The 27,316-nt window shown below is 45.8% G+C and overlaps 1 protein-coding gene across 9 annotated transcripts in view; it reads right to left on the reverse strand.

The window, feature by feature from the left end:
- PRDM2 (PR/SET domain 2) overlaps positions 1–27,316 on the reverse strand; it is a 120,511-nt gene that overhangs the window by 15,807 nt on the left and 77,388 nt on the right. For 4 of the 9 annotated variants that reach the window (XM_087446776.1, XM_087446772.1, XM_087446778.1 and 1 more), the window contains 2 exons: positions 21,963–26,346; positions 17,426–21,347 (listed from right to left, as the gene is read on the reverse strand). The exons of 1 other annotated variant lie outside the window; for it this stretch is intronic. In XM_087446776.1, coding sequence (XP_087302902.1) covers positions 21,197–21,347; positions 21,963–26,346 — 4,535 coding nt within the window. In that variant the 3' untranslated portion in view covers positions 17,426–21,196. Of the gene's footprint in view, positions 1–17,425; positions 21,348–21,962; positions 26,347–27,316 lie in introns of those variants that run through there. 4 more of the 9 variants (XM_087446773.1, XM_087446775.1, XM_087446774.1 and 1 more) reach the window with 4 other exon arrangements.

The following is a 27,316-nucleotide window of genomic DNA, read 5'->3' on the forward strand; positions in this document are numbered from 1 at the left end:
AGATCTCCGCCGGGGCCACCTCCTGTCCCGCAGGACAGGAGAGGGGCAGTGGAGCCCGGAGGCTGTGCACGCAGCCCCTCACTCTGACGAGGAAACTGAGCCTGAGCGAGGCGGTCACTCGCTCAAGGTCACACAGCAAGTTGCTCTTGGGAAAGAGGGAAGGGACATGACTGTATCTGGAGACACATGATGGGGAGAAGAGCAGAGTGAAGCCCCAAGGGACTTGGGCAAAGGGACCCTGGGAGGCAGGTGCCCCTTCGGCGAGGGCATCTGGAGCTCTGTCGTTGCCTCCACCTACCCGCCTCCCCCACGGGACTCGAGCCCCAGCGAGGACAGTCCGAGTCCACTCACGTCTCACCCACTCACCCGCCTGCCTCCGGGCCTGGCACACGTCCAGAGAACGTCACACCTGCAGGAAACACAGTCGCTGCCCGTGACAGGCCCAGCGCGGGCGCGGGGAGCCCCAGCGGGCTGGAGGAACAGCTCCGTCAACACCCCAGCGCAGCTCCCCGCTGAGCTCCCACCTCACTGCACTCCTGCAACCACCCAGTTCTGGCCCAAATGCCGTCCCTTCTCTTCCCCTCGAGCTGAGCTGGAATAGTCTGCTTTCTTCAAAAGGCAACTTCTAAGAACAGGAGGGAGGACAGAAAGAAAACACGAGCAAATACGAGTGTGACACGACTGATGAACGCACACAAAGCAGGTTCCAACTTGGGACAGAAAGGGACTCACGGCCTCCCATGAGGCCCAGATGGTAAAATTCTAGAAGGACGCTAAGACTTAATTATTATGACCACTCCATCTTCTAAAGTTGACTTCGGCCAAAGAAGTTAAAAAGATGACTAAGCCAACTCCAGGACAAACCCTTGCACGGTCTGGAGTCACTGGGACTGCGAGTCTCATAAGCTCTATGTGGCATCTGCCCTGGTCACAGGATTTCTAGAACTGGACGTCTGGCGCCCGTCCAAGGATGTGAACCAGAAGAAGCAGCTGCCTTGGTGGAGAAGGCTTGTGGGGGCTCGGGGGCGTCTCAGCCAGCTCGTCTCAGGAGGCCTGGGTGTGCCTGGCTGGTGGGGTGCCCCAGACGCGGGCTGGCACCGCCATGGGAAAGGCACGCTCGCTATGCGCCAGAACGGGGTGTTAGTCAATGGGGTCATGACACTGCACAAAGGGTGAGGGGCCGGGGGCTTCGGGCCTGGAGGCCTCACCTCAAGGGTGCAGGGGATTGGACAACAGTCTGCTCACAAACCTTCTCCCCACCCCTGCCCCGTCACCCCCAGAGCCCTCACCCTGAATCCCAGCTGATCCCAAACAGGCTGTGGGGTGGCTAGACCCCACAGTGGGTCAGTTCAACCTATTTCACAGACGGGGAGACAGAGGAGGCCTGCAGATACCAAATGACTTGGACCAGGCCGTCTGATTCCCCTCTGGGCCGCTCGGGCCTCCCCAGGATCCTGCACTCCATTTGGTTAGGAACCGCTTGTTTGCTACATGGAGGCCTTTCCCACAGGCTCCCTCCAGGCAGAGGACGGACACCTGGCCCAGCCAGACACTGGGGAGCCCGTGGACTCACGCCGAGGCAGGGGCAGACGTGGAATGAAAACCCTCCCAATGTTTCTTCCACGTCACCAACACTTCCCAGACAAAGGTTTGATGGAAGTAGTTGCCCAGACACGGCCTGCGTCCTCCTCATTCTCCTCTGCACTAGAGCAGCTAACATTTCCATGCTTACCATGTGCCAAGCCTGTGCCCGATGTCTGACTCGGAACAATGACTTTCATCTTCACAAGAACTGTATGAGATGGGTACTACTACATCTCACACGTGAAAAACTATGGCACAGAGAATTTCCGCAGCTTGCCCAAGAACGCACAGCTGGCAAGAGGCAGCGCTGGGATTGAAGCCTGAGCCATTGACCCCCAGGGCATGGGCTCGTGAAGCCAAACAGGCGAGTCTCTGCAGGATTTCTGAGCCTTGAATGTGCTAACAGGCAGTGTAAATTCCCAAGAGGAGGATCCAGGCTGTCATTTACCCCCAAACTTATTTCCCCCACTGATCTGATGACTATTTATTGACTGCCTGCTCTGCCAGGTGGTGAGGGCCACAGTGGGGAGCCAGGCAGATGTGCTGGCTGAAGGCACAAGGAAAATCCTGTCAGGGATGGCTTCTGTCAATGGTCTGTGCCGAGCCTCAGGGGGAGCCCTTTAAGCACCATAAAAAATTTTTTTAATTTAACCTCATTGGACAGAAATTTTCTAAAATCAGCCTTATGAAGCAGAGTGGCCTAAACTTTTAGTGTTCTCTTTGGGAGTCCGATTTCCAACTCTGCACATGTACATGTGCCATCGCGGAGAGATGTCCTCAGGGCTGTGAAGGTGTGCAAACCTTCTTGTCCACACACTAAATAAAACCAGGCATTCCAACGATTATTACCAATACGGATCAATCAAGCACCCATCACGTCCCTGCTCCTGTGCTGGCTCTGGGGACATAGCAGTAAACCAAGCAGAGCCGGTCTCTGCCCTCATGGGGCCTGTGTTCTAGAAGGGGAAACTCATTATTTGCATAATACAGAAGTAAATACATAATTAGAACCTGTGATTTGCACTAAGGAGGAAAAAGAGGGGCTGTCAGAGCTCAGAACAAGGGACCTGACCACAGAAGCACCATGCGTGTGTGTGTGCGTGCACGCTTACTTTCTGTTTACACCCTGAGACTTGGGTTCCATGGACATATGGGATACGTTTCAGGACTTGCTGCACTGGACCATGCTGCCCTTTGCTTTACTTTATGGAGGGGGGAGAGGGAAGGAAAAGAGAGCACAGAATGCATAACTTATTTTTCCCCCAGGAAGAAAGAGAAAGGATTTCTAGAAGAGGTCATTTCTGTCCCTGAAAGCCACTCCTTGGGGACAGAAGGAGACATTGTTACTACTCACCCTCACCCCCAAATCTTTCCTGCCCTCTTTTTGTGCCTGAGACTCAAAGCAAGTTTTGAGGACAGGCCCTGGGTTTTCGATGGGGTCATGCTTGGCCTGCTGCAGAGATGGGTGTTCAGATGGAAACGGCCCACCACTTGGAGAACGGTGGGAGAGTGGAGGATGACTGTGCCTGATACGTCTCCCCAGACAAGTCAGGGGCCGTTTCCACCTGCTGTGTGGGCCCAATCAATGTCCCACGATGGTGGAGAGAGAAGCTACTCAGAAATGCAGAGTCCAGGAGAGGCACCTCCAGCACATGAAGGCCCCCGTCTGAACCCACCACCACCGCCCTCAGATGTCACATCGTCCCATTCCACACCATCCGCCCAGAACACTTCCAGTATCTTCCAAGTCTCTCCAACCTCTCAGCATTGGAGTGCCCCCACACCTAATTCCTTCTCTTTGTCTACTCACTCTCTTGGGGGTTCCAATCTCGTGGTTTTAAATATCAAGTGTACTCTGAGGACACATCTATATTTCCAGCTGGATCCTTTCCTCTGAATTTCACACCTGTATATTCAACTACCCCTTCCGTATCTCCCCTGAAATGTCTAATGGCATCTCAAACTTGACATGCCCCAAACTGAATTCCAACACACACACTACCACCTCCCCTCCGTGCCCCCCACAAACTGGCTCCAACTACAGTCTTCACCTCATTACTTAATGACACCTCCATCCATCCATCTGGATGCCTAGGCAAAAAAACCTGTGGTCATCGGTGACTTCTCTCTCTCATCCCATCCTCACAAATCTTGTGGCTCTACCTTCAAAATACATCTGGAATCCCACTGCTACTCACCACCTCCGCTGCTTTACTCCGCCCAACTACCATCATTTCTCACCTGGGTTACTGCGTTCCCTTCCTAGTCTGTATTTCTACTCTTGGCTCCTTCCAGTCTATTCTCAACAGATCAGCCATGTGATCATTTCAAAAGGCAAGTCATCCCATATTACTCCTTCCCTCAAAACCCTCCAGTGACTTCTACTCCCTCAGAGTAGAAGCAAAGTCTTTACAAAGGCTGCAATAGCCAATACAAACCACCCCTGGTTACCCTCGACCTCATATCCTATTCCAATAGTCAATACAATCCACCCTGGTTACCCCCGACCTTATCTCCTATTCCAATAGCCAATACAAACTACCCCTGGTTACCCCTGACCTCATCTCCTATTCCAACAGCCAATACAATCCACCCAAGGTTACCCCCACCCTCATCTCCTATTCCCTTAGCCAATATGAATGGGCCCCTGGTTACCCCCCACCTCTTATCCTATTTCAATAGCCAATACAATCCACCCCTGATTATCCCCAACCTTGTCTCCTCTTCCAATAGCCAATACAATACACCCCTGGTTACCCCCAACCTCATCTCCTATTCCTCTCCCCTTCCACCCTACTGGCCTCTCACTGTTCCTTGAGCATGCCAGGGATACTTCCACCTCAGGACCTTTGCACTTGCTATTCCCGCTGCCAAGCTCTTTCCTCCCCTACGTCGCTTGCTTCCTCACCTCCAAGTCTTTGCTTAAATTTCCCTTTTCGGTCAGCCTTTCTCTGACCCCATATTTAAAATGGTAGCCCCCATTTTCACTTCAGAGCTCTCTATTCCTTCTTCCCCATTTTACTTCTCCGCACAGCACTCATCACCTGACAGCCTACATAGTTACTTGCTTGTTCATTGTCTTTCCCCTGCCACAGGACGTAAGTTCCATGAGGGCCAGGAATTTTGTCCATTGGGTTCACTGCTCCATCCTCCTAAAACAGCGCCTGGCACATGACGGCAGGCGCTGGCCCTACAGGCATTATTAATGAATGGATGAATAAATGAATGAATGAAGGGCCGAGATCTGCACTGTCTTTCTTGACTAAATCACACCCATAATGCAACATCTGTGATCTCCAGTTATTGCTTAAAGTGGGGCAAGAACTTAAGACACTTATAAAAGCAATCTGAGTGCAGAATCTTTCCAGGCCTTTGTGCAAATTTTTAATTGCTTCTCACCCACCCCTAACTGGATGGCATTTTTTAAGCAGATTACTATGAGTCTTTCTAAGCATTCAATTTGTTTTTCATAAACAATTCTACGATCATCTTTCATGTGTCTGGATCCTATTTATGTCACACAAGTACAATGATAAACAAATACAACTGACCGAGTGGCATAAACAGGTTTGGGAACAAATACAACTGACCTTTGGCATTAACTTGACTGCTGGGAATCGAAGCGCACGGGCTCTCCCCACGGGTGTCGTCAGGATGCCTTCCAGAGAGGATGAGGAGCACCCATGAATATGGTGGGTTGGTTAAATGAAAATCAACTGAGCTTCAACTGTACTTCATTGTATGCGCAGTTGGTATCCTAACAAAAGTTCAGAAAGATTTCTGGTACCCCCTACCCTCCCGGGCCCTGTACTTGGCAAAATGCTCTCACGTCAATTATCGCCTGGGGACAAGTGAACCCACTGGACTTGATGATGCAATGATGTGCAAATGGGAGACCTCTCTGTTTCCTTCATCAAGTGCGTGTGAGCTACCCTTTGACTTCGTCAGCTGGATCCCATTACACAGCAGCTCTGATGCATGAGCCTGACGGAGAAATCACCAAGGTGAGTGATGCTCGTGCTGCGGATCCAGTTTGGGGAACAGCCTTGTTCCACTCAGCCCAGTGAAGTGCATATGACATCATGAAATCAATCAGCGTTTAATCTAAGAGGAAGGGATTTGTCATTTTGAGCAAAAATAAGAAAACACACAAGGAAAATTGTCTACTGCCATATATTTTGAAGGCTCTACGGGAGAGGGACCCCTTAGGAGATGTTACATATCAAGAGGCAGAATTAAAGCTGGTGACAGAGGGAGGGTGACCTATTTTCAGAACCAAAAATTGGGGGAAAGGATTTAAAAATGTGAAGAGATATTTGGATAATTCTACCCCATCAAGTTCAGAGGATGCTTGATTATAGTCACAGACAGCCTGTGTGTGTACCAGTGTAGACTGGTGAGGGGAGAACACAATTTCACCAATATCTTTGAATTAATGAGCCGTGCTATACTGACTTCTAGCACACAATTTCCTTCTGGCATCTCTGGTTTATTGATCAGCTCTCATTTCGCATCCTTAACTTTGAGGACTGTGCCCCGAGGTAGTAACCCTTTAATGCTGATTTTAACTATCACCAAATAACTAATCCTTTTCTTTCAACCTGATTTTAATTGATCATTTAGTTACCCAGTGACACTTTCTATTCAGTTGCCAACAATTAAGTGCCCTTGAATTCACATTTTAAGCCAAAAAGTCATGAGTTAGGGTCAGAGAACAGGTCAGTGGAGTGGTAGCTTTGGCTCTATTATTCCTGGAGATTTCCTCCTTTCTTTTTTTTTTTCCTTTTATCCCACCATCGCTGAGCAAGTACCTACTATGGCTGGGCACAGCAGTAGGTGCTGGGTTGCGTGGTGATCGCACACCGGCAGGACACTGTGTGACACCAAGCTTGTCCTAGTTACTGGTCAAAGGTTGTATAAACCCCTCGAAAAGACACACACAGAGCAATGATGGACAAGGCAGGGAATCCTTGGAGATGAGAAGTATCCCCAACCCTTGGGCTGCCCTGGCTCCTCTGTCACAGGGTGGTTATTAGGATTAAGGAGATATATAAATGAAAGTGTTCTGAGAATTTAAAACTGCCATAAATATATCAAAGAGATTGTTAATAAGCAAAGGAAAATAAAATGAAAACCGGATGCAAATTAAATGATAAGATGGCGTGATACCACGTCACTTTTTTTTTTTCTTTTTAGGACCCAAAGATGAATTCTGAAATCTGAGTAAGACTCATTTGAGAAGCTGATAAAAATGATTTCAAAGACCCCCATCAGAGGTTACGCTTTAGGAGGGGTGGAATTTTTAATAAGCCTCCTGGGTGGTCTTTGAGGCAGATGGTCCACCAAGTGAACATCCTGGGGAGATAATCCCAACTAGGGCCCCTTCGCACAGCTGGGAACACTGGTGGGAAACTCACTTTCTCCAGCTGAAATGAACAAGACAACACCTACTGGACCAGCGAAACCCTCTCCCCTCATCTAAGCACTGTCCAGCACAACTCAGGACATCACCTTAACAGAACCTGCTGTTAGCTGGCACTAATGGGATGTACCTGTAATTTCTTTTTTTTTTTTTTTTTTTGGTGAGGAAGATTGGCCCTGAGCTAACACCCATTGCCAATCTTCCTCTTTTTGCTTGAGGAAGATTGTCATTGAGCTATCATCCGTGCCAATCTTCCTCTATTTTGTACGTGGGACGCCGCCAGCATAGCTTGATGAGCAATGTGTAGGTCCACGCCCAGGACCTGAACCCACGAATCCCTGGCTGCTGAAGTGGAGCACGCGAACTTAACCACTGCACTACCAGGCCAGCCCCTGTGTCTGTAGTTTTTATAAATGGTTTCAAGGATATAAACACATGATTAAGTATAGTGATGAAATAATTCAACAGAGTGCATGCGTCAATGACATGCCATAAATATATGGCATACATGCCATAAATATATATCTGACACCAGTTTATTGAGGGGCATCAAGATGGTCGGCTCCTACACGAAGGCAAAGTCAACATGGACTTGTTTTCACCAAACTCACTCGTAACATTCAACCAAAGGAGCCTACACCTGAGCCGGCCCCGTGGCTTAGCGGTTAAGTGCGTGCTCCGCTGCTGGCGGCCCAGGTTCGGATCCTGGGCGCGCACCCATGCACCACTTCTCCGGCCATGCTGAGGCCGCGTCCCACATACAGCAACTAGAAGGATGTGCAGCTATGACATACAACTATCTACTGGGGCTTTAGTGGGGAAAAAAAGGAGGAGGATTGGCAGTAGATGTTAGCTCAGAGCCGGTCTTCCTCAGCAAAAAGAGGAGGATTGGCACGGATGTTAGCTCAGTGCTGATCTTCCTCACAAAATAAATAAATAAATAAATAAAAAGTAAAAAAAAAAAAAAGGAGCCTACACCTGAATGAAGAAGAGTATAAAACACCTATAAACCTGTGCACTGATTAGAGGAATTCTGGAAACTTCTGGAGTACTACCCTGAATTAGAGAGGAAATCACATCAACGGGCAGGTGCAGGAGCCAGGCCACAGGGAATGAGATGGAAGGAACCCCAGGGACGGCCTTAAAGTCAACCACTCGCCAGCACTCGGCACCAGGAAAACATTTATTCTAAACATAAAGGACACAGGCACCAGGCAAAGAGAAGAAAACTATTCTGTTTCAGAATTAAGGTACTTCAACCCGGCAACACATCCTCGCCAGGGAAGAGGTTGTGTGCGCTTTCACCCAAACTTTCGTTTCCTTCTCTCCACAAATCATTAATTTAACTCACGTGTGTTCTACGAGCTTAAAAGAAAAGGGCAGTCTCTATGTGATTTTTACACTTGACACTCTCCCATCCAGAGGTCATTTGACCAGCAACATCGTTTACGAGCAAAGAACCAAGAGCCATGACATATTTTTAACGAGTAAGCAAACCGTGCCCAAAACTCCACTCGCTGCTCCTAGTGCCCTTTGCTTACCAGGGAGATCCCTGGATGTTCTCTCAGGGCCTGCCTCTTTATTTACACGTACTATTAATAGGACCGCTACCTAGCTTCCTAGCCCATGGATGATTAACAGACGCCTCGCTGAAGGATGCCAGGGAGTGCAGATATATCCATAAACGATAGATGAAAAGGGAGACAGTGAGGAGTACATCCTTCTCAAAACACGTTAAGTCACTTCTCAAGCTTCTGGATCCCGTATGCCTGTACAATCTCTGAGGGCATCGCTTCTCCACAACAAAGTATTAACTGACGGTACCTCGAGCCTTCAAGGAAAGGTGCAATTGCGCCAGGGTACCACTATAAAAGCAGGGAAGTAGCAGACACAGTAGACCACAGACAGCGAACACCCGCACTGCAGAGCCGTCCCCCTTCCTGCGTCCAAAGCAGACACTGGGCACTCAGCCTGGCCCTCGTTCCCTGGGCGTGACCCTGCCCCCAGATCCAGCGGGATGCAGCACCCCGGGCAGCTGCTCCCTGTGTACAGATGGACACCGACCTGCCAACCGTGGTTTGGAAACACTTCTATGAAAACAGAAAAAAGAAAAAAAGAAGCTGACACTAGAGAGTGAGGTTTAATTCCCTGGACGAGTCAGCATCTGGACCTGTTCCCTCCCTAACACAGCCGGGCGGATGAGGCACCAGCGCAGGTCGGGCTGAAACCGCTCAGTCTGGTCTCCCATGAACACACAAAATGTACCAGGGCCAGGAAGGGCATGACCAGCGTCCACCTCCCGCACGCTCCAACTCCTTCCCATCAGCTAGTGCTTCTTGTTGACACTCGCTCAGCTACATACTAACAAGCCATGTCTCTGCTTCTTAAAGACGCCACCATGAACAACCAGGCACGACCAGGGGCTTCACTCCCAGATCAGTGGGCAAAGAGGCCGAACAGACTTATGATGAGAGGTGGGGCCAGACTGCCTGGACACGTTTCCTGGTTCAACTCTCCCTAGCTGTGACCTCAGGCAAATTGCTTAACCTCTGTGCCTCAGTTTCCCCATCTGTAAAAAGGGAGAACATAAAAAGTATTTACTTCATAGGGTTGTTTTAATGATTAACTGGGGTAATATGTGTACACTGTTTTAAGGGCTTTACACATATTACCCCAAGTACCAGCCGTCATTCATTTTTTTCCCCCCCAAAGCCCCAGTAGATAGTTGTATGTCATAGTTGCACATCACATCCTTCTAGTTGCTGTATGTGGGACGTGGTCTCAGCATGGCCAGAGAAGCGGTGCGTCGGTGCGCACCTGGGATCTGAACCCGGGCCGCCAGCAGCGGAGCACGCACACTTAACCACTAAGCCACAGGGCCGGCCCCCGGCCATCATTCTTACGTTACTATTATTTCAATAATTTGGGGTTCCTTGATTAAGTTTTCATGATTTCATAGAGCTAATGAAATGTTTTCTTCTGAACCTAGCTTTTAAAAGAATTTACACTTTGACTTTGAAATTCAAAACCAAGAGAAATAAAAAGTTACATGGGGGAAAGTGCTTTGAAAAGCAAAACCAAGAGAAATAAAGTTATATGGAGGAGTAATAGAATAAGAATCATCTTTTTTCTCACCTTGATTTGAAAAATGATTTTCTGTTTTACAGCCCATTCTTTTTAGTTCTGATGGGAAGGAGCGCCTGACGTGGAAACAGAGCAGCTTTGGTCCGTATATGAACAGCTTAGCCCTGGCTGAGATACAGCTAAGCCCCCTGGGGTCACTGGTGGCAGAACTAGGAGTCACCTGAGAGCCCTCTTTCTGTGCAGAGGCAAGAGATGATGCGAGAATGTTCCGGCTACTGCAACCTGTGCTGTCATGAAATCTCCTATGCGGCAAGTCAGTTCTGAGCAACAGCCACAAGTTTTAATCCAATTCAAATTGAGAGTCAAGAGTACATCTTTCAATAATAATAATAGCGGCTAAAGTTAAAAAACACTTACTAAGGCAGGCAGCATTCTGTGGTCCTCACAGGCTTATCTGTTGTCTTCAAAACCATCCTTTGTGGTCAGATTGATCATTAATGTCATTTTACGAAAAGGAAAACTGGGGCTCAGAGAGGTTAAGTAATTTGCCCAAGGTAAGCGCTAGTCAGTGATAAAGCCAGGATTCAAATTATTTTATTTGTTCAACAAATATTTATTGAGCAGCTACTACAAGCTGGGCACTGCTGTAGATGCTGGAAATGCAGCAGTGAACAAAACCAAGTTCCTGCCACGGGAGAACTTTCATTCTAGGAGGGAAGACAGTAAACCAATGTAACAAATGGATAACAGAATGTATGAAAGAGTTAAGTGCCTCCAAGAACAGCAGAGCAGAGTAAGGAGATGGAGAGGGACAAGGGCAGTATTTCAGATCCATTGGTCAGGGAAGGCTTCTGGGAGGAGGTGACAGCTGATTAGCCGCTCTAGGTCCAAAGCCAACGAATGGCCTTACCTACTTTCCACTGCCTGTAATGAAATCACAGCAAAAGCTCAAAACCAGGCCAGTGCTGGCCTGCACTGCACTCGCTCTTTTGTGGAAGGCAAGAGGCCCTCAGGAAATTCTGAACTTTTCATTCCATTCTTGTGTAATCATGGCGGGCCCTCCTGAACCGAGGCTCCACATGGACTCGCACTGCTCCCATGAGGGGCTCCTGGGCTTCCAGGAAGCCAGGCATGAAGAGCTCCCTGGGCACCCCTGCACCCTCGGTGCACCCCGCTCATTGCTCTGCCCAGATGGAGAGGGAAGGAGAGCATCCTGGAAGCCTTTAGGGGTGTTTCTAACATTCTGACTAAACTTCTATCCTCACCAAAGGCACTAACCAGCCATTCTGTGAAACTAATACAAATTGAAGTTTGTCGGTTTCCATGAAGGAATCTTTTCTTTCACAGCCTTTAAGAGCACGAGCAGTTTCTTCAGCAGCCTCTTCCAAAAGTTCCTCAGCGATCACCGTCATCCCAGTTCTGCCCCTTCCCACAGGATGGTTATTAAACCCCATCAGTTTCCTCAGTGGGGCCACCCCAGGCCTACTATCGTGATGACTCAAGGCCCTGACACCATGTAAAGGTTAGTGGTCACCACCCCAACAGCCCTCAGCAACCGAATCCTTACAAGGAAACACGCTACTTCCGTTAATACGGCCACTTGCAGACCAGGAGGCCGAGGCTCAGCCAGCGGCGTGCCCTGCCTCGGTTACAGATGGTGCCCAGGGAATTAAAACACAGATCGCTAGGAGTTCGAGGCCAATGTTTATTCCCACTATACTGCACAACTTCTCTGCAACAAAACCCCCTTTGGGCAGTGACATCAGCATCAGTCACCTGGGGACACAAGAGCTACGTGACACCCAAGGGCACAGCGTGTTGGGTGGCTGCACACTGCAGGTAAGAGAGCGGCTCTGCAATCAGAGGGTCGCGTTTGGGGTCCCCGCTTACAGCTATGGGACACAAGTGATGTCACCTCTCTCAGACCTGGTTATCTGTAAACAAGGAGAAAGCCGTCTCCCCCAGGTGGCGGAGAGCTTCCGAGGAGTGAAGCCCAGTGAAGCGCTCAGGACAGAGCCCAGCACGTAGGGACGGCCAGGAGTGTTTTCAGCCCCCTCGCGGTGGCTGGCTACATCCGAGGGTCCTCTGAACGTTCCAGGACACAGCCAGAGGCCATCAGATCTACAGCCTGACACCGTCATGATCCAGATTGACCATTAAAGATGTTTTCTGAATGGCTGACTGACTGAATCACTACAGGAGAATGTGCCTGAACTCACAAGTCCAATAATAGCTTGGAAATAGAAGCCATCTGAAAATGTTCCTAAACTCGAGCTGGGTTGGCAAGGATTGGATGTGATTATAAAAAGCAAGTGAGAAGAGAACGTTACTGCAAGGAAAATTGAATCCATATGACTTTTAAATAACTTCCTTCCAATAGAGAATATTAAAATATTATATTTTTGGCAATTATTAAATACTAAAACAAATGCAATTATTTTAAATTGAAATTCTATTAAGCTAAAAAAGTAAAGTTGCCACAACTGTATCCTAAGGCCTAACTCCCCCTTTTGTTATTAACTTACCTGGGCAACAAATTCCAGGTCTTTTCCAAATGATACCTATTTAAAATTTACATTCAGATTTAATGCTATGACTCAGTAGTTATCTAAGACCAAATTATGCAGTAGGCTCCTGTCTAAACACTGATATGGAAATATTCTTAGCTTACATATGCTCTGATTCAGAACATAAACCCATAATTTAAAATCCATCTGTAGTTTTCTGTCATTACTGAAATGACAGCCCAGTTCTCTCTCCTCTCACTGAGTAACTCAGGTAGCACCCATCACGGCAGGTTCAAAAACGTGGGTTCTCTGTGTGGCTTCCCTCTGTGGGTTATCAACTGGACATCGGAAGGCCCATTTAGGCACTAACTTCTTCCATAAAATGTTCTTGTTCTCTGGAACATCCGCTTGAACTTTGGGTCACTTTCCATAAGAGATAGTTGAAACGGAATCCAGCTGGTACAAGTGAGGCAGAAAAGAGAAGCATGTACAAATCCTACTACCCTAATAGTTCAAGTTTTCTCTCATAAAAGTATTTCTGAGCCCCTTTTAACAGCTCACAATAGAATGTAATTTTTGAAACTGCAAGTAATTTAATGCAGAGGCACAATGGTTTTTCCAATTCTTATTCTTAATCCAGAAGGTAAATAAAACCTACACACCCTCCAGGCTCTAATCCTATACTTTAAAAACAACTTACTATTGGCAGAAACTTAACCCTTTGCTTTGCACATAGCGCACTATTTGCTGAGGTGAGAAGGCAAGCCCAACCAAGCTTCTTTTTTGGGCTAATGCCCAACAGGTCCAGGTTCTCAAGTGACATCTGAGGATACTCGCCACCACCCCCAGGCCCCTTCTTCAGAACCCCTCTCAAAACCAAAGGGCATTATGATAATGAGCTTGATTTCCATTAAACAGATTTTTGTTGACTAATCAACAATCGATCTATGAAGCCAACTGGACCTGAGCGGTCTACGATGGGGGTGGAGGCATATCCCACAGTCAAGAGAGGAACTAGACAAGACTGTTCCAGGAGCAGCTCTGACTAATCAACGGTCTTGCTGCACCAGGTTTGCCCATAAAGTGACGATTCTACGTGTTCACTAATGCCAGAAAAACCCTTAACAGAGAAGGTATCATGGCCTGTACACCACATTTAGAGGAAATGAAGCCTTAAAAAAAAAAAATATATAGAAATGATCAACAGGATGGCGTAGCTTGGAGGTAGTTCAAATTCTAGCTTGCCACTTGAGAGTCGTTGACCTTTGAACAAAATCACTTCCCCAGGGTCTGTTTCCCATCTGTAAATGATACCAACCTCACAGTGTTATTGTCAAGAGTCAAGTGTGAAAAATGCTTAGCACAATACCTCGCGCACACAAGGCACCTGACAGCTACATCCAATTCTCCCTAGAGCTTATCAGATCGTTTCCAGCACCACTTGGAGAGGGAGCAGCACAAGGGCAGGAGTGGGAGGAAGAAGCGAAGTAGACCATTGTGGCTAGAGGCGAAGAGTGGACGAGGAGTGGTAGCCTGGGCGGTCCCCAAACAGGAGACTAGGACACTGAGCCTGAACACATCAACCAATAATCGCAGTTCCACATTTTTCCCTACATCACACCCACTCAAACCTCAAGTTTTGTTCCATTCAACCTTTTTTTTTTGACACTGGATGTTTTATTTTTTTCTATAAAGAATTTTTACTGGTAAGATGGATGTCATCATTCCCACCAATGTGGCCCTCGTTTCTATTATATATTTTTTAATCTCATAGCACTGTGTATTTAAGGCCCTGCATCTTGTAGGCAAACTCCCAGGAAGGGTCAAGGCCCCAGGAGGGAGGGGCCCACCAAGAGCTCTGGCCTTGGAATAAACACGGTGAGAAACTACACAGCAGGCTGCTGTTCCTCCTCCCTTCCAGGTCTAGCATCAAGTACATACACCTTTCTACAGACAAGGGCTCAAGACTAGATTCAGAATAGCCCTTTACCTTCTGCCCCTCCAGCCTTCGGAAAAATGGAACAATGTAAGTACCTACTTTGCAAGGTGAGTGTAGGGATTAAATGTGACACTGAGAGGCTCAAATGAGAATACACAAGTATTTGGCAATTAAGAGCTACACACATTCGTTATCATTTTTTCCACATACATTCAGAAATTCTTCAGTGTGCACTGAAATCACCTGAGGGCTTTAAACTAGACTACCCAGGGCCCGCCCCCAATAGTCTAATTTATAAGGATGGTTGGTTGTAGGGCCTTGGAGCTGGTAGCTTGACCACCTCTCTGGGTCACGTCTGAGAACCACTGTCCTCGAGGGCAAGGCTGCGGCTCTCGTCTGTTCACAGCCAGGGCCTGGCGCCTGGCCACCAAGCCATCGCTAAGAGGTCACCTCCAGCTCTCCCACCCTTCTCACACCTCTCAGAATGGCTTGGTCACTCTCGAGGCTCTTAAATACACCCTCAACAGTGCTTCACCAGGACATTTGCTGAGAGATCAAACCCGGAGGTGGCAGGAGCAGGGTTGGTGCCACCGGGGAGAGAAGAGGCCGTGGGCTGCTGGGCCTCCAAAAGCCGGACAGAAAAGGCAAACCATCTTAGCTCTCAGCCTGGTCTCGGGAGTACTTTAAATGTGGCCTTTAAACCTGAGTCAATCTGTTCTCACCCACCTCTCCTCTCATCCACTCTTCAATGTAAATTGCTCTTTATAAATTTTCTTATGGATATAGGTCAATCTTTGCAAAGTGAGGTTTGATATCAAATCAAAATCCACATAAATATAAAATGCATTAAATGAGCTATAACTTTAGAGTCACTTTAACTAAGTATTAAGTTTGCAGTCATCTAGATATCTGCCCTCAAATATTAAGCTAGAAGCATCTTCTTGACCACCTAGTCTTTGGAGAGTTGTGACAAAGTGAAGAGATTTTGAATATGAAGTATAAAAGAGGAAAAAGCTACCACACAAATATAAGTTCCACAAAGGTCGGGATTTCCGTCCACTGATGTAACCTAGCACCTGGAACACAGCCTGGTACAAAATAGGTGCTCAATAAATTAATGTGCTTCTGTAGAACACCTTGCTATAGAAAGTACCTGTAGTAACCAAATAAAATACAGCCAACCTAAAAAGGGATTTGTAATCAGAAACACCGTGGGATACTCCAAAATAGCAGCAGGGACATAAGGCTTTACTTGTTAGCTTTTTGAATTTTTAAAATTACTCCATAAAGAGTAAAACAACCAAACTGGGGCAGCTCGTTCTGGGTGAGATGCAAGTTACCTGACTTCTTGGGCACTCCTCCGTTAAGGAAACAGCTGAGCGTCTGCCATGCTCAGACACTGCTGTAAGATCCGGGACACAAGACAGACCTCGCTCGCCCTGCTCTTTCAGTCTGTCAGCATCTATACCCAGGACAAAAAGATATTCTACAAGGAAAACTCAGAGACCATCTAGTCCCTTCCCCACTTTTGGCAGATAGGGAACTAAGATCCAGAAAGTAAAATAACTTGCCCAAGGCTAAGCCACCAACGGCGGGGACACAGTCGGCTGGAAGGCGCTTGTCAGATGCCTGTTCACTGGAGGCACAGAGGGGTGGAAGAACGGTGAGCAGAGGGGCCAAGATGGAACCCACTTCTCCTTCCCAGAGCAGAGCTTTCTATCTCCCCAGATCCAACTCCTCCCAGGGTGCGGTGTGTGTTCAGTACTCCGTCTAGTGGGGCACTGAACACAATTGACATTGAAAGCCATTTCAAAGCTTCGTCAACCTCTTCCCCTGCCCCTCCCCGCTGGGCTTTTCTGACGTAGGAACGTCCTAAGCAAGAAATGTGAACATTTGGCCAAGGGAGGTTGATCGTATCTTCAGCTTTACCACCTTTCCCTAAGAAGGAATGACACAGAGATATACAGAAAGTATGAGAAAAACAAGTGCTATCATGTAGGACTTTATGAAATAAACCACTTAGATCCAACCATTTTTAATCTTAAAAAAACAGCAACTCCAGAAAAACTTAATACACATGTTGCAATGTCTTTGTTTCATTCTTCAGGGATCCATAAAAATAAAAATCCCCAAACTACAGCAAACTGTTAGCAAGCACAGAGGAAGCTGAGAGCCCAGAGGAAACTCTTTATTTTCACTCTTATCAAAAAAGTGCACAAGGTCCTTCTTAGCACCACTGCCCATCCCACCGCCTGTCTACCCTCTAGATGGTGTATAAGCCATTTGAATTTACAAATATTCAGTTAATGCCAAACAGAAACAAGTGAAAAGAGGTCTGGGTGGCCTCTCCACGCTGCACCTGTGAGAGTGCAACCTCTGAACACTTGTCCTACGTGCCCCTTCATTTCCTTCCCTTAACTGCTCCCAGTGATGTACAAAATGCAGTCCTTTCACAAGCATTTAGAAAGTGTTTTTATTGGTTACAATTATATAAAATGAATCATTTGAATTCCCCCTAGTTATTAAGTGCTTGCTAGCAAGAGCATAAAAAAACTTTTTTATACATCTGACAAACTCAAATGGTTTATTTCATGCTGGAAGGGGAGAGAGAAACAGCAAACAGCACTCTTCACTTGTCTGTCTATAATAATGAACCTCTCTCTCTCAAGGCTACATCGGTTAAAATCAACGGACAACCCCTTTTGTAAGTCAAATCGCAAATTTTAATGTTTTCATTAGAATAGTCTTTTATATCACTCTCCAACAAGAAACAATAAAATAACTAACAGCAAACTTCAATACAAGTACACTCTCCAGATTAACAACTCAAACAAAAATGTAAAATGTAAATCACATATAATACAATTGAAGCGTCCAAAACAATTTAAATAATTTTAAATATTTTATTTTTAAACTACTACAAATGCTTTACACAATATTTCAACACAAAGTCCCAGTAACAGAAATGTAACAAAATGGGAATGATAGTGAAAGGGTTAAAGTGGCACAAATTCACCAAACAAGTATTAAACTACAGATTTTAAGAGGTAGATTATTTTAAAGTTGAGAACAAAAAAACAACATGAATGAACCTAACCATTTTCCACCAACTGTCATTAATTAGGGGGAAGGCATACAATGCACGGAGAAATGATACTTATATACTCAGGAAGGGGCCAATGTGTTGTTTTTAATCTCTATTAGGGACTGAAGTGTAAAAGCTGGTGTGTAAATTCATTTATACTCACGTGTAGACCCACATCTATACAGGCCTGTGATCCATCCTGGGCACTGATATATTGCTACATAGTCTTCGATAATATAATAGTTATAAATTAGTGCCAGATAATAATCTGAGAGGATACTGTCCATTTGGATATATAAACATGACACTGGAAGAGGCATAAAAAGAGTCCATATCCAATCTGGCTTCCTCTCTATTATGCTGGCAATCTGCTTGTGATAAAAAAACAGGCTAAGAGAGAAGCTAAATACCTCTTTCTATCTACAATTCATTTAAAAGAAAGGCATCAAGAGCTGGTGTGTGACCAAAACGTCTTAAAATGAGTGCATCACAATTTGTCATCCCTGAAATCTACAACAAACTATTGATAAAGCAGAGGACTTGCTTTGCAAGGTTACCTTCAAAGTATTCCTTTCTCTGCTATGTGCCAAAAACCAGGGCCACACTGATTTGAGCGACAGTCCCGTGACGACGAGCCAGCTCATCTAGCCCATCCTACAGCCAATCACCCGAGAGCCCAGCACGTGTGATGGGCACCAGCGAAGAAGCAGATGCCTGCCTCTAACCAGCACAAGAAGCCTGCTGGCAATCGGCTGTGGGAGCATTTTTGAGTCAGCTTCAACTGGGTCTTGCAAGCTTGGTAGATTTCGTATTCTTTGCCGTAGTGCTTATCCTAAGTTGAGCATGCAATATCTTTATTTAGTCAATTAAGGTTTGTTTTGTTTGGGGGGCTTTTCTACAGGAAGTTCCTAGAAAATAAGAAAACTGAAGATAAATGACAACATAACATAACCTTATATGAATTGACCATGTTAAAGAAAAGGTGAGTAGACCATGTGACAAATGTTCAGACAGCAACAGAATGACTCTGAAGGTATGCAGAAACTTGAGTATCCCACTCAAAAGACGTGTGCTGGGAGGAACCACAAGCAGGTCTATTTGGAGTGGTGTGGCAGAGACGGATGTGTGGAAATTAGCATCATTTTATTTTTTTAATCAATTCATGGTAAATGGGAAAACTTGGTCTGGAGTTTCATTTTGCTTCTCCATCTTTAAGTGTTCTTTACTGGCTACACTGGGAACACAGTATTAAAAAAGAAGTTGCTCTAAAAGGAACATTAAAGAATGTAAAAACACCTTGGGATTAACCAAAGATGGATCAGAGTAGAGTAGAGAATGCACCTCTTTCCCTCTTTTTGTCTTATAGTCCAAGGAAACGAGCCCTCAGCCACAGATCTAAATTCAGTCCCACCAATAAGCCACACGTAGGCTCCAACGGCTAACTGTGGACAGTGAGCCCAACACAGGGGTCACTGGATTAAGAGCTGTAACAGGAGACTCTAAAGATGGGTGGTACGCCTGGTGTCCTTTGCTGCTTTGTCCTAAGAAAAGGATTTGGAGCACATGTCTTTTTTATACCCAGATTGGCACAATGGCCTGTTCTCCAGGAAATGACCAATTGGCAAATTCTGCTGAGCCCTCAGTGTTAAATGGAAAAGTATGACTTCATTCACATGGCTGACTGCAAGGATATACTTGAAAATCTGTGGAATTCTAAACTGGCATTCAAATGTAAAATGTCTGAGTGTTGGGGACTAGCTCTTAATCACAGTTTCTTATGATGAAATACACAGGAAAAGAGGTGCTGCCAGTTCTGCAGTAAGTCCTTGACTATGTAGTGGGCTAAGTGAAGCAAAATCACTAAAAAGAGAGTGAAAAGTGAGTACTTCTAAAAATGCGCCATGAAGCCATCCCTGAATAAAACTTACAAGTAGAAACAACATACTGAAAACAGAAGAAGACTATAGTTAAAACACAAGTACCAAGGACCAGGTCTACTCTCTAAGAGCCCTGGGCTGGGTGCTGATGAACCACCACATTCCGCAGGCCTGAGTTCAGGAATCCCGGTTTTACACCAAATTCAATACAAGGTACAAGAAGACTACAACAAACCCTCTGAAGAAATGCCCACTCTTGTGTTCAGATAATCAAAACATGATTATCTTGTTGAACATTTGTGTTTTAATTCCCAAAAATACTTCGCAAATTTATGGTCACTTGTAAGTGGACCCCTGTGTAAGACACACATCCTTCAGATGCGTCCACTGCACAGTTCCAGTGACTCATACGAAGGAGAACAGCCACCCTGGATACCTGCTGCTACCATCTACCACTTAGAACAATACCCAGGTTTTCTTATCTGATTCTTCTGTGTTTCCTTTTAGGCCAAATTTCATTCCAGCAATGTAACCCTCTGTTAACTATCACGCAAAGCAAAATAATTAAAATTAACTGGAGCAAAGAAGAGACATACTCTTAATAGGCACTTTGGTCCTCTGCGGTCTTAAGGGTTCTTCAAAAAGCACTGGATGAGTAAGAGGCTAACTGAAGGAACTTCATAAATTTATAGTTACTCAGAGCACTTTTCTTTATAGTACTTGTATTTTTCATATCGACTTTACCCTTAAACTGTATAAATGGGATCAGTACAAAATGAGTGATTCTTTCAGACAGTACTGGAGACAAAACGGGACACACCTAGTGCATTCTAAAGCATCAACCACCTGGGAGATATTTTTTAGTACAATCTGTGAAAAGAGGCATATTCTGGTTCTTAAGCTTGAAAAGGACTCAGTTTAAGAATATTCTGTCGTTGTGGAACTACAAGAACACAGACGGGGTACAAACAGGTACACAGCGAAATTGCTACAGGCAGGCAGCTTTATCAGCTGATAAACAGGTGCTTGTTTTCACCAGAGCTAAGTTCCCAAATGCTACACATGCACGTGCCGTGGCCAGAGACCAGATATTGAATGTGATCTACGGGAACTGATTATTTAGTACATTTAGGAAGTAGCTTTCTAAAAACCTGATCCTTTATCCTACAGTAAGTCATTCCCATCAGCTTCAGCTCATGGCTCTTCTCGACATCTTTCTGTAGCCGTGACTTAAGGCACCAGCACAAACAACTCGACCTCGGCAACTGTGCTGTGATAACAGCACCTTCCCCTTCTCACGGCCCCTCCAGAACGGCAGTCGCTCCCCATTAACACTAATTCTGTTGGCCTGAAACACCAAAGAATTTTCAGACACTGAAAGGTATAGCCAAGAAAGCCTAGAGTCAGGCAGCTCACTCTGAAGGGACAAGATTTTTCAAAATTTTGCAGAAATTTTATCTGACAATGAATAATTTCACATGAGATTGACCTGTAGGCATTATTCAGGAAAGAGCAGGAATTCCAAGAGCACACATCAACTCAGGCTATTTAAGTAACTTAGAAAGTTTGAGGACTCAATGTAACAAATTTAACTATTGCCCTATGTTTTTATCTGTCACTAAGAATAGTTCTTAACATAGGGAGAACATAGAATAAGGCTGTAAAATCACCTCAGATGTAAGAGGAGCTCTCACACCATCACTGGGGAACCAAGGCACCGACCAATGAAGCCGACCTGCCCTGGGTACCACCCGTGCCTGAGAGAACCCCGAGGATGCCCCACTGCAGGGCTCTGAGCGCTCTCTCCTCCTCTTCTCCTTGGGAAACTGGCCTCTTTATTATCTTACACCTGAAGACAGGAGGAGGGGCACATGAGGCATTTGAAAAGGAATAATGGTGTTGTGTTTTGTTACAACCAATGAGGCAAGTTTCTTAAATTAAAACACAATAAAAGAAAGCATGAATAATACAAGCATTCTTAGTTACTTTAACTACGCTTAGGTCGCAGAAACATTACACAAGGTTGCAAAGCAGTTTTAATGAACTTTGTGATTTATCTTAACATAAGTGATATATGATCCGGAAATAATACAAGTGACACTGAGATATTACCCAAGATATGAAGGAAGTCTGAGAGAATTTCATTTTTTCGTAATAGGGTACTTTTGAGAGCTTTACACGGTTTCAAATTCAATTCACAACTGGCCCTACTAAAGAAATGGTACCACTTTGTGAGTCCTAGGTCTGAAATAAAAGCCAGGCATTTATCTCCACAAACAGCCAAAGCAGTGACCCTTCTTCATGCCTACAACTTAAGCAACAGCTATTTCCTTTAAATGCTTTATGTCAAAATTATACAGGAAAAAGAAAAAAACGCCATTGGGCAAGTACATTGTTTTCTTCCAACCGTCTTCCCCCCGCCCTTCAAGCTCTGAACTCCTCTGGCCCTGAAGACGCGGCTTACCTGAAGTCCTTCAGCTCCTGCCTGCCACTGCTGTCCTCCCTCCTGTTTTCACTCGGGTCGGCAGCAGCTGCCAGCTGGAAGCTTCGGGTGACCGGCCCCCCACTCCGCTCCCTAGATTTGACATTGAGCCGGTCTGTTCTTTTCTTACTGGCCAAAGCGGATTTGCTTTTTAAGACAGCTTTGCTTTTCTGTACCCTCACGTGCAGGTTCCGGGAAGTCTTGTTCGAGAGCTGAGCAGAATGATTCTTGGCCACAGCCTTGGGTTTCTTCCCCTCGACATGAGTTATTTTGGCCATTCTTATCGGGCTTGAGTTCCTTAAAGTGGAGCTTGGCTTTTTGGACTTCACCGAAGCTGCAAATTTGACATTCTGCTTGGACCTGAAGGCCGAGGAGGGCAGGGGGGCTTGTGTGGGGCCTGAGCTGCGGGCTCTGGTTTTACCCAGGGGCGCCTGCGTGCTCTGCATTTTAATCTCTGCATCCGCTGTCCGTCTGCGGTGGCTGCTGCTGCTGTTTCTGTCACTACACGCAGGTGATGAGTGTCCGCCTTTCTTGGATGAATGAGAAACTTTTTTTTTTGAAGGAGAAAGAGGTTTTTTGGGGCAGCTGAAAGCGGCATGTTTATTCAGGCTTCCGATGTACGTGAACTCTCTGTTACAGTACGGGCAGATGTGTGAGGAGGACTCAGAAGCGTTTTTTAAGTCGGCCTTCTGCTTTGCAGATTTGTTTTTCTGAAGGATTGCTTTCTGGACAAGCTGATTTTTTTTCTTCAATGCACTTAATTTGAGCTTATTCGATGACATTTTGCTGAGCTCAACACTGAAGTTCAGTCTTTTGGGCTGTCCCATTCGTCTGAAGGCATTTTTCCCAGAGTTATCTAAAACCACCACACCGTTTTTGGGTTGCACAGTTTGTTTCAACGGTACTGGATTTTTCTTAGGGGTATACCTCTTCTTGTCACTAGCAGAAGCACAGGCCAGGATATGTTTGTGTAACTCAGGCATGTTGTCAACACCTTTTCCACACTTTGTGCAGCGAATGGCAGTAGTAAACGTCTGCGGAATATTGTGTGTAGTGAAATTTGTGGCCGTCACACCAATACCCATGGGATTTCGGTGATGGTACTGAAATGGAGGTGGTTTAAAGCTCGGGTAATGTTGATTGAGACCCAATCGAACATCTGGATCTTTCGTCTTTATTCCAGAAGCCATTATTTTTATGGTTGTGTAAAGCTCTTCAGAGGAATCGTTTAACTCCTCCTCTTCTCTAGATGTTTCTAAAGGATCTTCTGGCAACCTCTGCATATGCTCTATATGGGCCTTGCTGGGATCTGTAAAGTTCTGGGGCCTCAGAGTGCCACTTTCAAACTCATGGTGTGTGCACACTTTATCTGGATGGAGATCTCGCTGGTGCTGCTGCAAATTGCACAAAAAAGCAAATTCTTTTTTACAAACTGAACACACAAAGATATTCCCAACTCCATGAAGCAAAAAGCGATGTTCTGACAAATCAGTTTTAGCCTTAAAAAGTTGCACACAGAATTCACATTTGAAGGGCCATTCTTCAGCATGAATAGATAAATGTTTGGTTAGATCTTTAATGGAAAGAAAAGGTGATTCACAGACATTGCAGACAAAGTTTTTGTTGAATGTTTCCTGAACAATGTCCTGTTCAACTGCAGACTGGGGCTCTTCCCTGGGTTTCAGATCTTCATTCTCTAATTCCTCCTGTTTGAAAGCTATCATGGGGAGAGAAGCTTCCAGATTATCCCCAGAGGAAACAACGGATGATACTGCTGAGAGAGGAGGTGGCGAAGGGGAAGAGGAGGAAGATGAAGAAGAGAATGAAGATGAAGAAGAGGAGGAGGAAGAAGAGGAAGAGAGTGTTGGAGGCCCAGGTGAAGGAGCAGACATAAGAGGCTCCACGGAAGGAACGGGAGATGGTGAGGGAGACACTGTAGGGGAAAGGATTGGAAGTGGGGACTGTGCAGCGGCATTCGAGAGTGGAGAGGGGCATGGACGAGCAGATGCACCAGAGGAGGGGGCTGGCAGAGGTACAGTAGGAAGGAGGGGAGGGGGTGGGGTGGCGACAGTTAACACAGGAGGACAGGGCGGAGGGGAGGAGGGATTTGTCGGGATCAAGAGAGGAGGCAGCTGCCCGGAAGAAAGGGAAGATGTCTGTCGGGCAGGTGATGAAGGAGAAACATCAGGTGGGGACTCGACAGCAGGAGCAGATAAACTAGAGTCAGGACCCAGGTCAGGATCTGGCTGGGGATCTAAGGATTTGCAAGGACTCGGACTCCTGGTCACATCTGGAGTATTTTCTATAGGTAAATCGATGCCATTGTACTCATTGAGAAGAACCTTCTGTAACATGCAGGTGGTTGGTTTCTTTTTCTTCACAGCACTGCAGGCTGGGTGGACCAAATGATTTTCTTTGAATTCCTTGCCTTCAGAGTCACTACAAGGCTTTTTATGCACACTGAGATCTAATACAGATTCCCACTGGCCCAGAGTCTTGCCTGCACCCTCAGCCTTTTGTTTTACACCACTGGATAAATCCAGCGGCTGCTGGTTGCATACATTACTAAAAGTAGAACTGGGTGCCCACTCTTTAGATACTTTATAGTCATCAAAGCATGGCGGACTCACGGTTTCTCTCTCATCTCTCCCAGACAAACTCCACGCTGGTGAGTTGTTATGACTTTCTAATTTGGGTTTTTTGGAACTTAGAACTACGTCAGACCACACGGCTTTACCATCGCTTGGCTTTCCAAAGTCTCGAAGGGCAGGACTGTGTTGTGGAGAGCTGGGAGGAGAGCTGGTCCGCCGCTTAAACCTACTCGAGGGCACAGGCAGCACTGAAGCAGGAGAGGACACACAAACAGGACCTAACTTAGGTATTTCAGTTGCTGGAATTCCTGCAGGAGTTAGTTTACCCTGGGTTTGCAGAAGCTGTTTGAGCTTCGATGACAAATATACACTCTTCTCTTTGTGGAAAGGTATTGCCTCTGTAGTTGCTATGCTAAGAGGCAGACTTAAGGAACACGAGGCTGCTACAGGATCAGACTCGGTTTCAGCCTTAATTTGGGGTAACACAGGAGGACTAGCAGTTCTCCGTTTCTTGGACTCACTGTTTGTGCTGCTGGAAGGCTCTTTAGGAAGATCATCTGTTATGGGGACCTGTGTGGTCTTTATATTTTGGGTAATTTCCACCGTAACTGGAGTAAGTAGACAATTTATACCATACAAGTCTGCCGAACTGGATTCCATCTCAATCACGTCACAGTTACTAGTGCTGCTGCTGGTCTGAATTTTACCATCAATATAGTAATTTAAGTTTTCAGAGATATTGCTAGAAATATCCATGATGTACACGTCATCTGCCTCCCCTTCCTCCTCCGGTTCTGTGCTTGGTACATAGACACTCTGGGTGGGCTGGGCCTGCTCTGCTGGAGGTTGTGGCTCTTCGAGGAGGCCTCCTTTTCGCCGTACACCTTTGGGAATCAGATGACGTTCATGAACTCTACGCTGATGCCGTCTCATATTAGTATGAGTTCCAAAAACCTTTTTACAATATTTGCACGGATGAAGCTCTTTAACTTCTCCATTCTCTTCTACAACAGAAGAATTTACTGTTTCTTGGGAAGCCTTCTCTGAATTCAAGATCAGACAGTCTTGCCCAAGACTGGGAGGACTGGAGTCATCTTTCGGAGGAACACTGTCTCCAGATCCTTTGCCATCAGCTGGGTCTTCTGATGGCTGTAGTGTTAGGCTGGGTTTTCGCTTTAACCCTGACTCATGGCGACGCTCATGCCTCCTCCTGTTAATCTGTGTGCCAAATGCTTTCCCACAGTACTTGCATTTGAAAGCATGATTGACTGTAGATATATGGATATGCATGTGACGTTCAAGCCCCTGTTTGGTTGTAAATTTCCTTTCACAATGCTGACATGGAAACATAAATGCTTCAAATACATCACCATTGGCTTCTTCTTTCGTTTTGGGAATTCTGATAACAGATGTTACCTCTGGAGAGTCTTCAAGAGTTTCTTTTGAAATACTCTTTGGTTCTTCTAATAAATCTTCTAGCTTCTCATCACACCGTATTTCTGGCTCTTTCACAGAACTTTCATTTGGCGTGTCAGCTTCCTCTTCCCCCTCTTCTTCCAACTCATCATCTTCGTCGTCTTCTTCCTCCTCCTCTTCCTCCAAATCATTCACCTCACAATTTGTTGCTTCTAGCTTCTCGTCTGGTTCTGTCTGTGGTTCGCAGGCAGGGGGAGGGACTACTAGTTCTGGAAGCACATCTTGACGAACCATCTCCTGAAGAACGGCTGTCTGCTCAGCTGCTGAGGCTGAAGGCTTCTCGTCCTCTTCTTTGGGACCTAGAAAGCACAGAGAAGCAAAAGCACAGAAGTGAGGGCAAAAACTGGCCACTTTATGATCAATTCTTATTATTTAAGTTATTTCTCTTATCACCTAAAATGTGTAAGGGAGATTATGATTAACAATAAAGAGCTCTACTTTCTCACTTATAAAGTTGTACTGGATATGAATCCATTTCATTCATTCATTCATTCATTCATTCAACAAATATTTATAGAGCACCTTTTATGTACCAGGCAACATGCTGGGCACGTGGATACACATGTGAACAAAGAATGCCCACATGGAGCTTAGATTCTTTTGTGTTTAGTCACACATAGATAAATACATTTTCCTTGACAGAAATTGTAGTGCCTAAAACTGTATTGGAGTAGCTGATATTGAATTTCAGGAGACTAGTTGTGAATTCCAGTTTCTCAAGATTCTAAATTGAAACAAGGAAACTGCCAAATATATTACCAGGTTAGAATCTTAGTAGTCTGTCCTGAATGAAATGATTCCCTCCCTCCTTTGTGACCAAACCATATATTTAGAAGCTAAAATATTTCCAGAATCATGTGATCAGAATTTTTTTTAAGTAAAAGAAACTTCAGAGATCATCTCTTCCAAGTCTGATCAAATTATTAAGAACTCAGGAGTACCTCAAACAGGAAACAGAAATCTGAAGTCTCTTCTGAGTCTCTATTCCCAGGAGAAACCCAGCCTAGCCCAACTTGAGGCAGACAGCAGACAGGCGGTCAGGGAAGGACTCACTAGTAAGGTGACAGTTGAGCAGAGACCTAAAGAAAATGAGTCATGCAAATATCTGGTGGAGGGGGAGAAGCTCTCTGGATAGAGGAAATAGCAGATGTATAAGCTCTGAGTCAAGAACGAGCTAGATGTGTTCAAGGAATAGCAAGGAAGCTAGAAAGGCTGGGGGCGATGCTGGAGGGAGAGGGAGGGAGGAGAGAAGGAGATGAGATCACAGAG

Source organism: Ceratotherium simum, chromosome 22 (genome assembly GCF_057802395.1).
Source record: "Ceratotherium simum simum isolate JZ-2026a chromosome 22, ASM5780239v1, whole genome shotgun sequence".
NCBI classification, from domain to species: domain Eukaryota; kingdom Metazoa; phylum Chordata; class Mammalia; order Perissodactyla; family Rhinocerotidae; genus Ceratotherium; species Ceratotherium simum.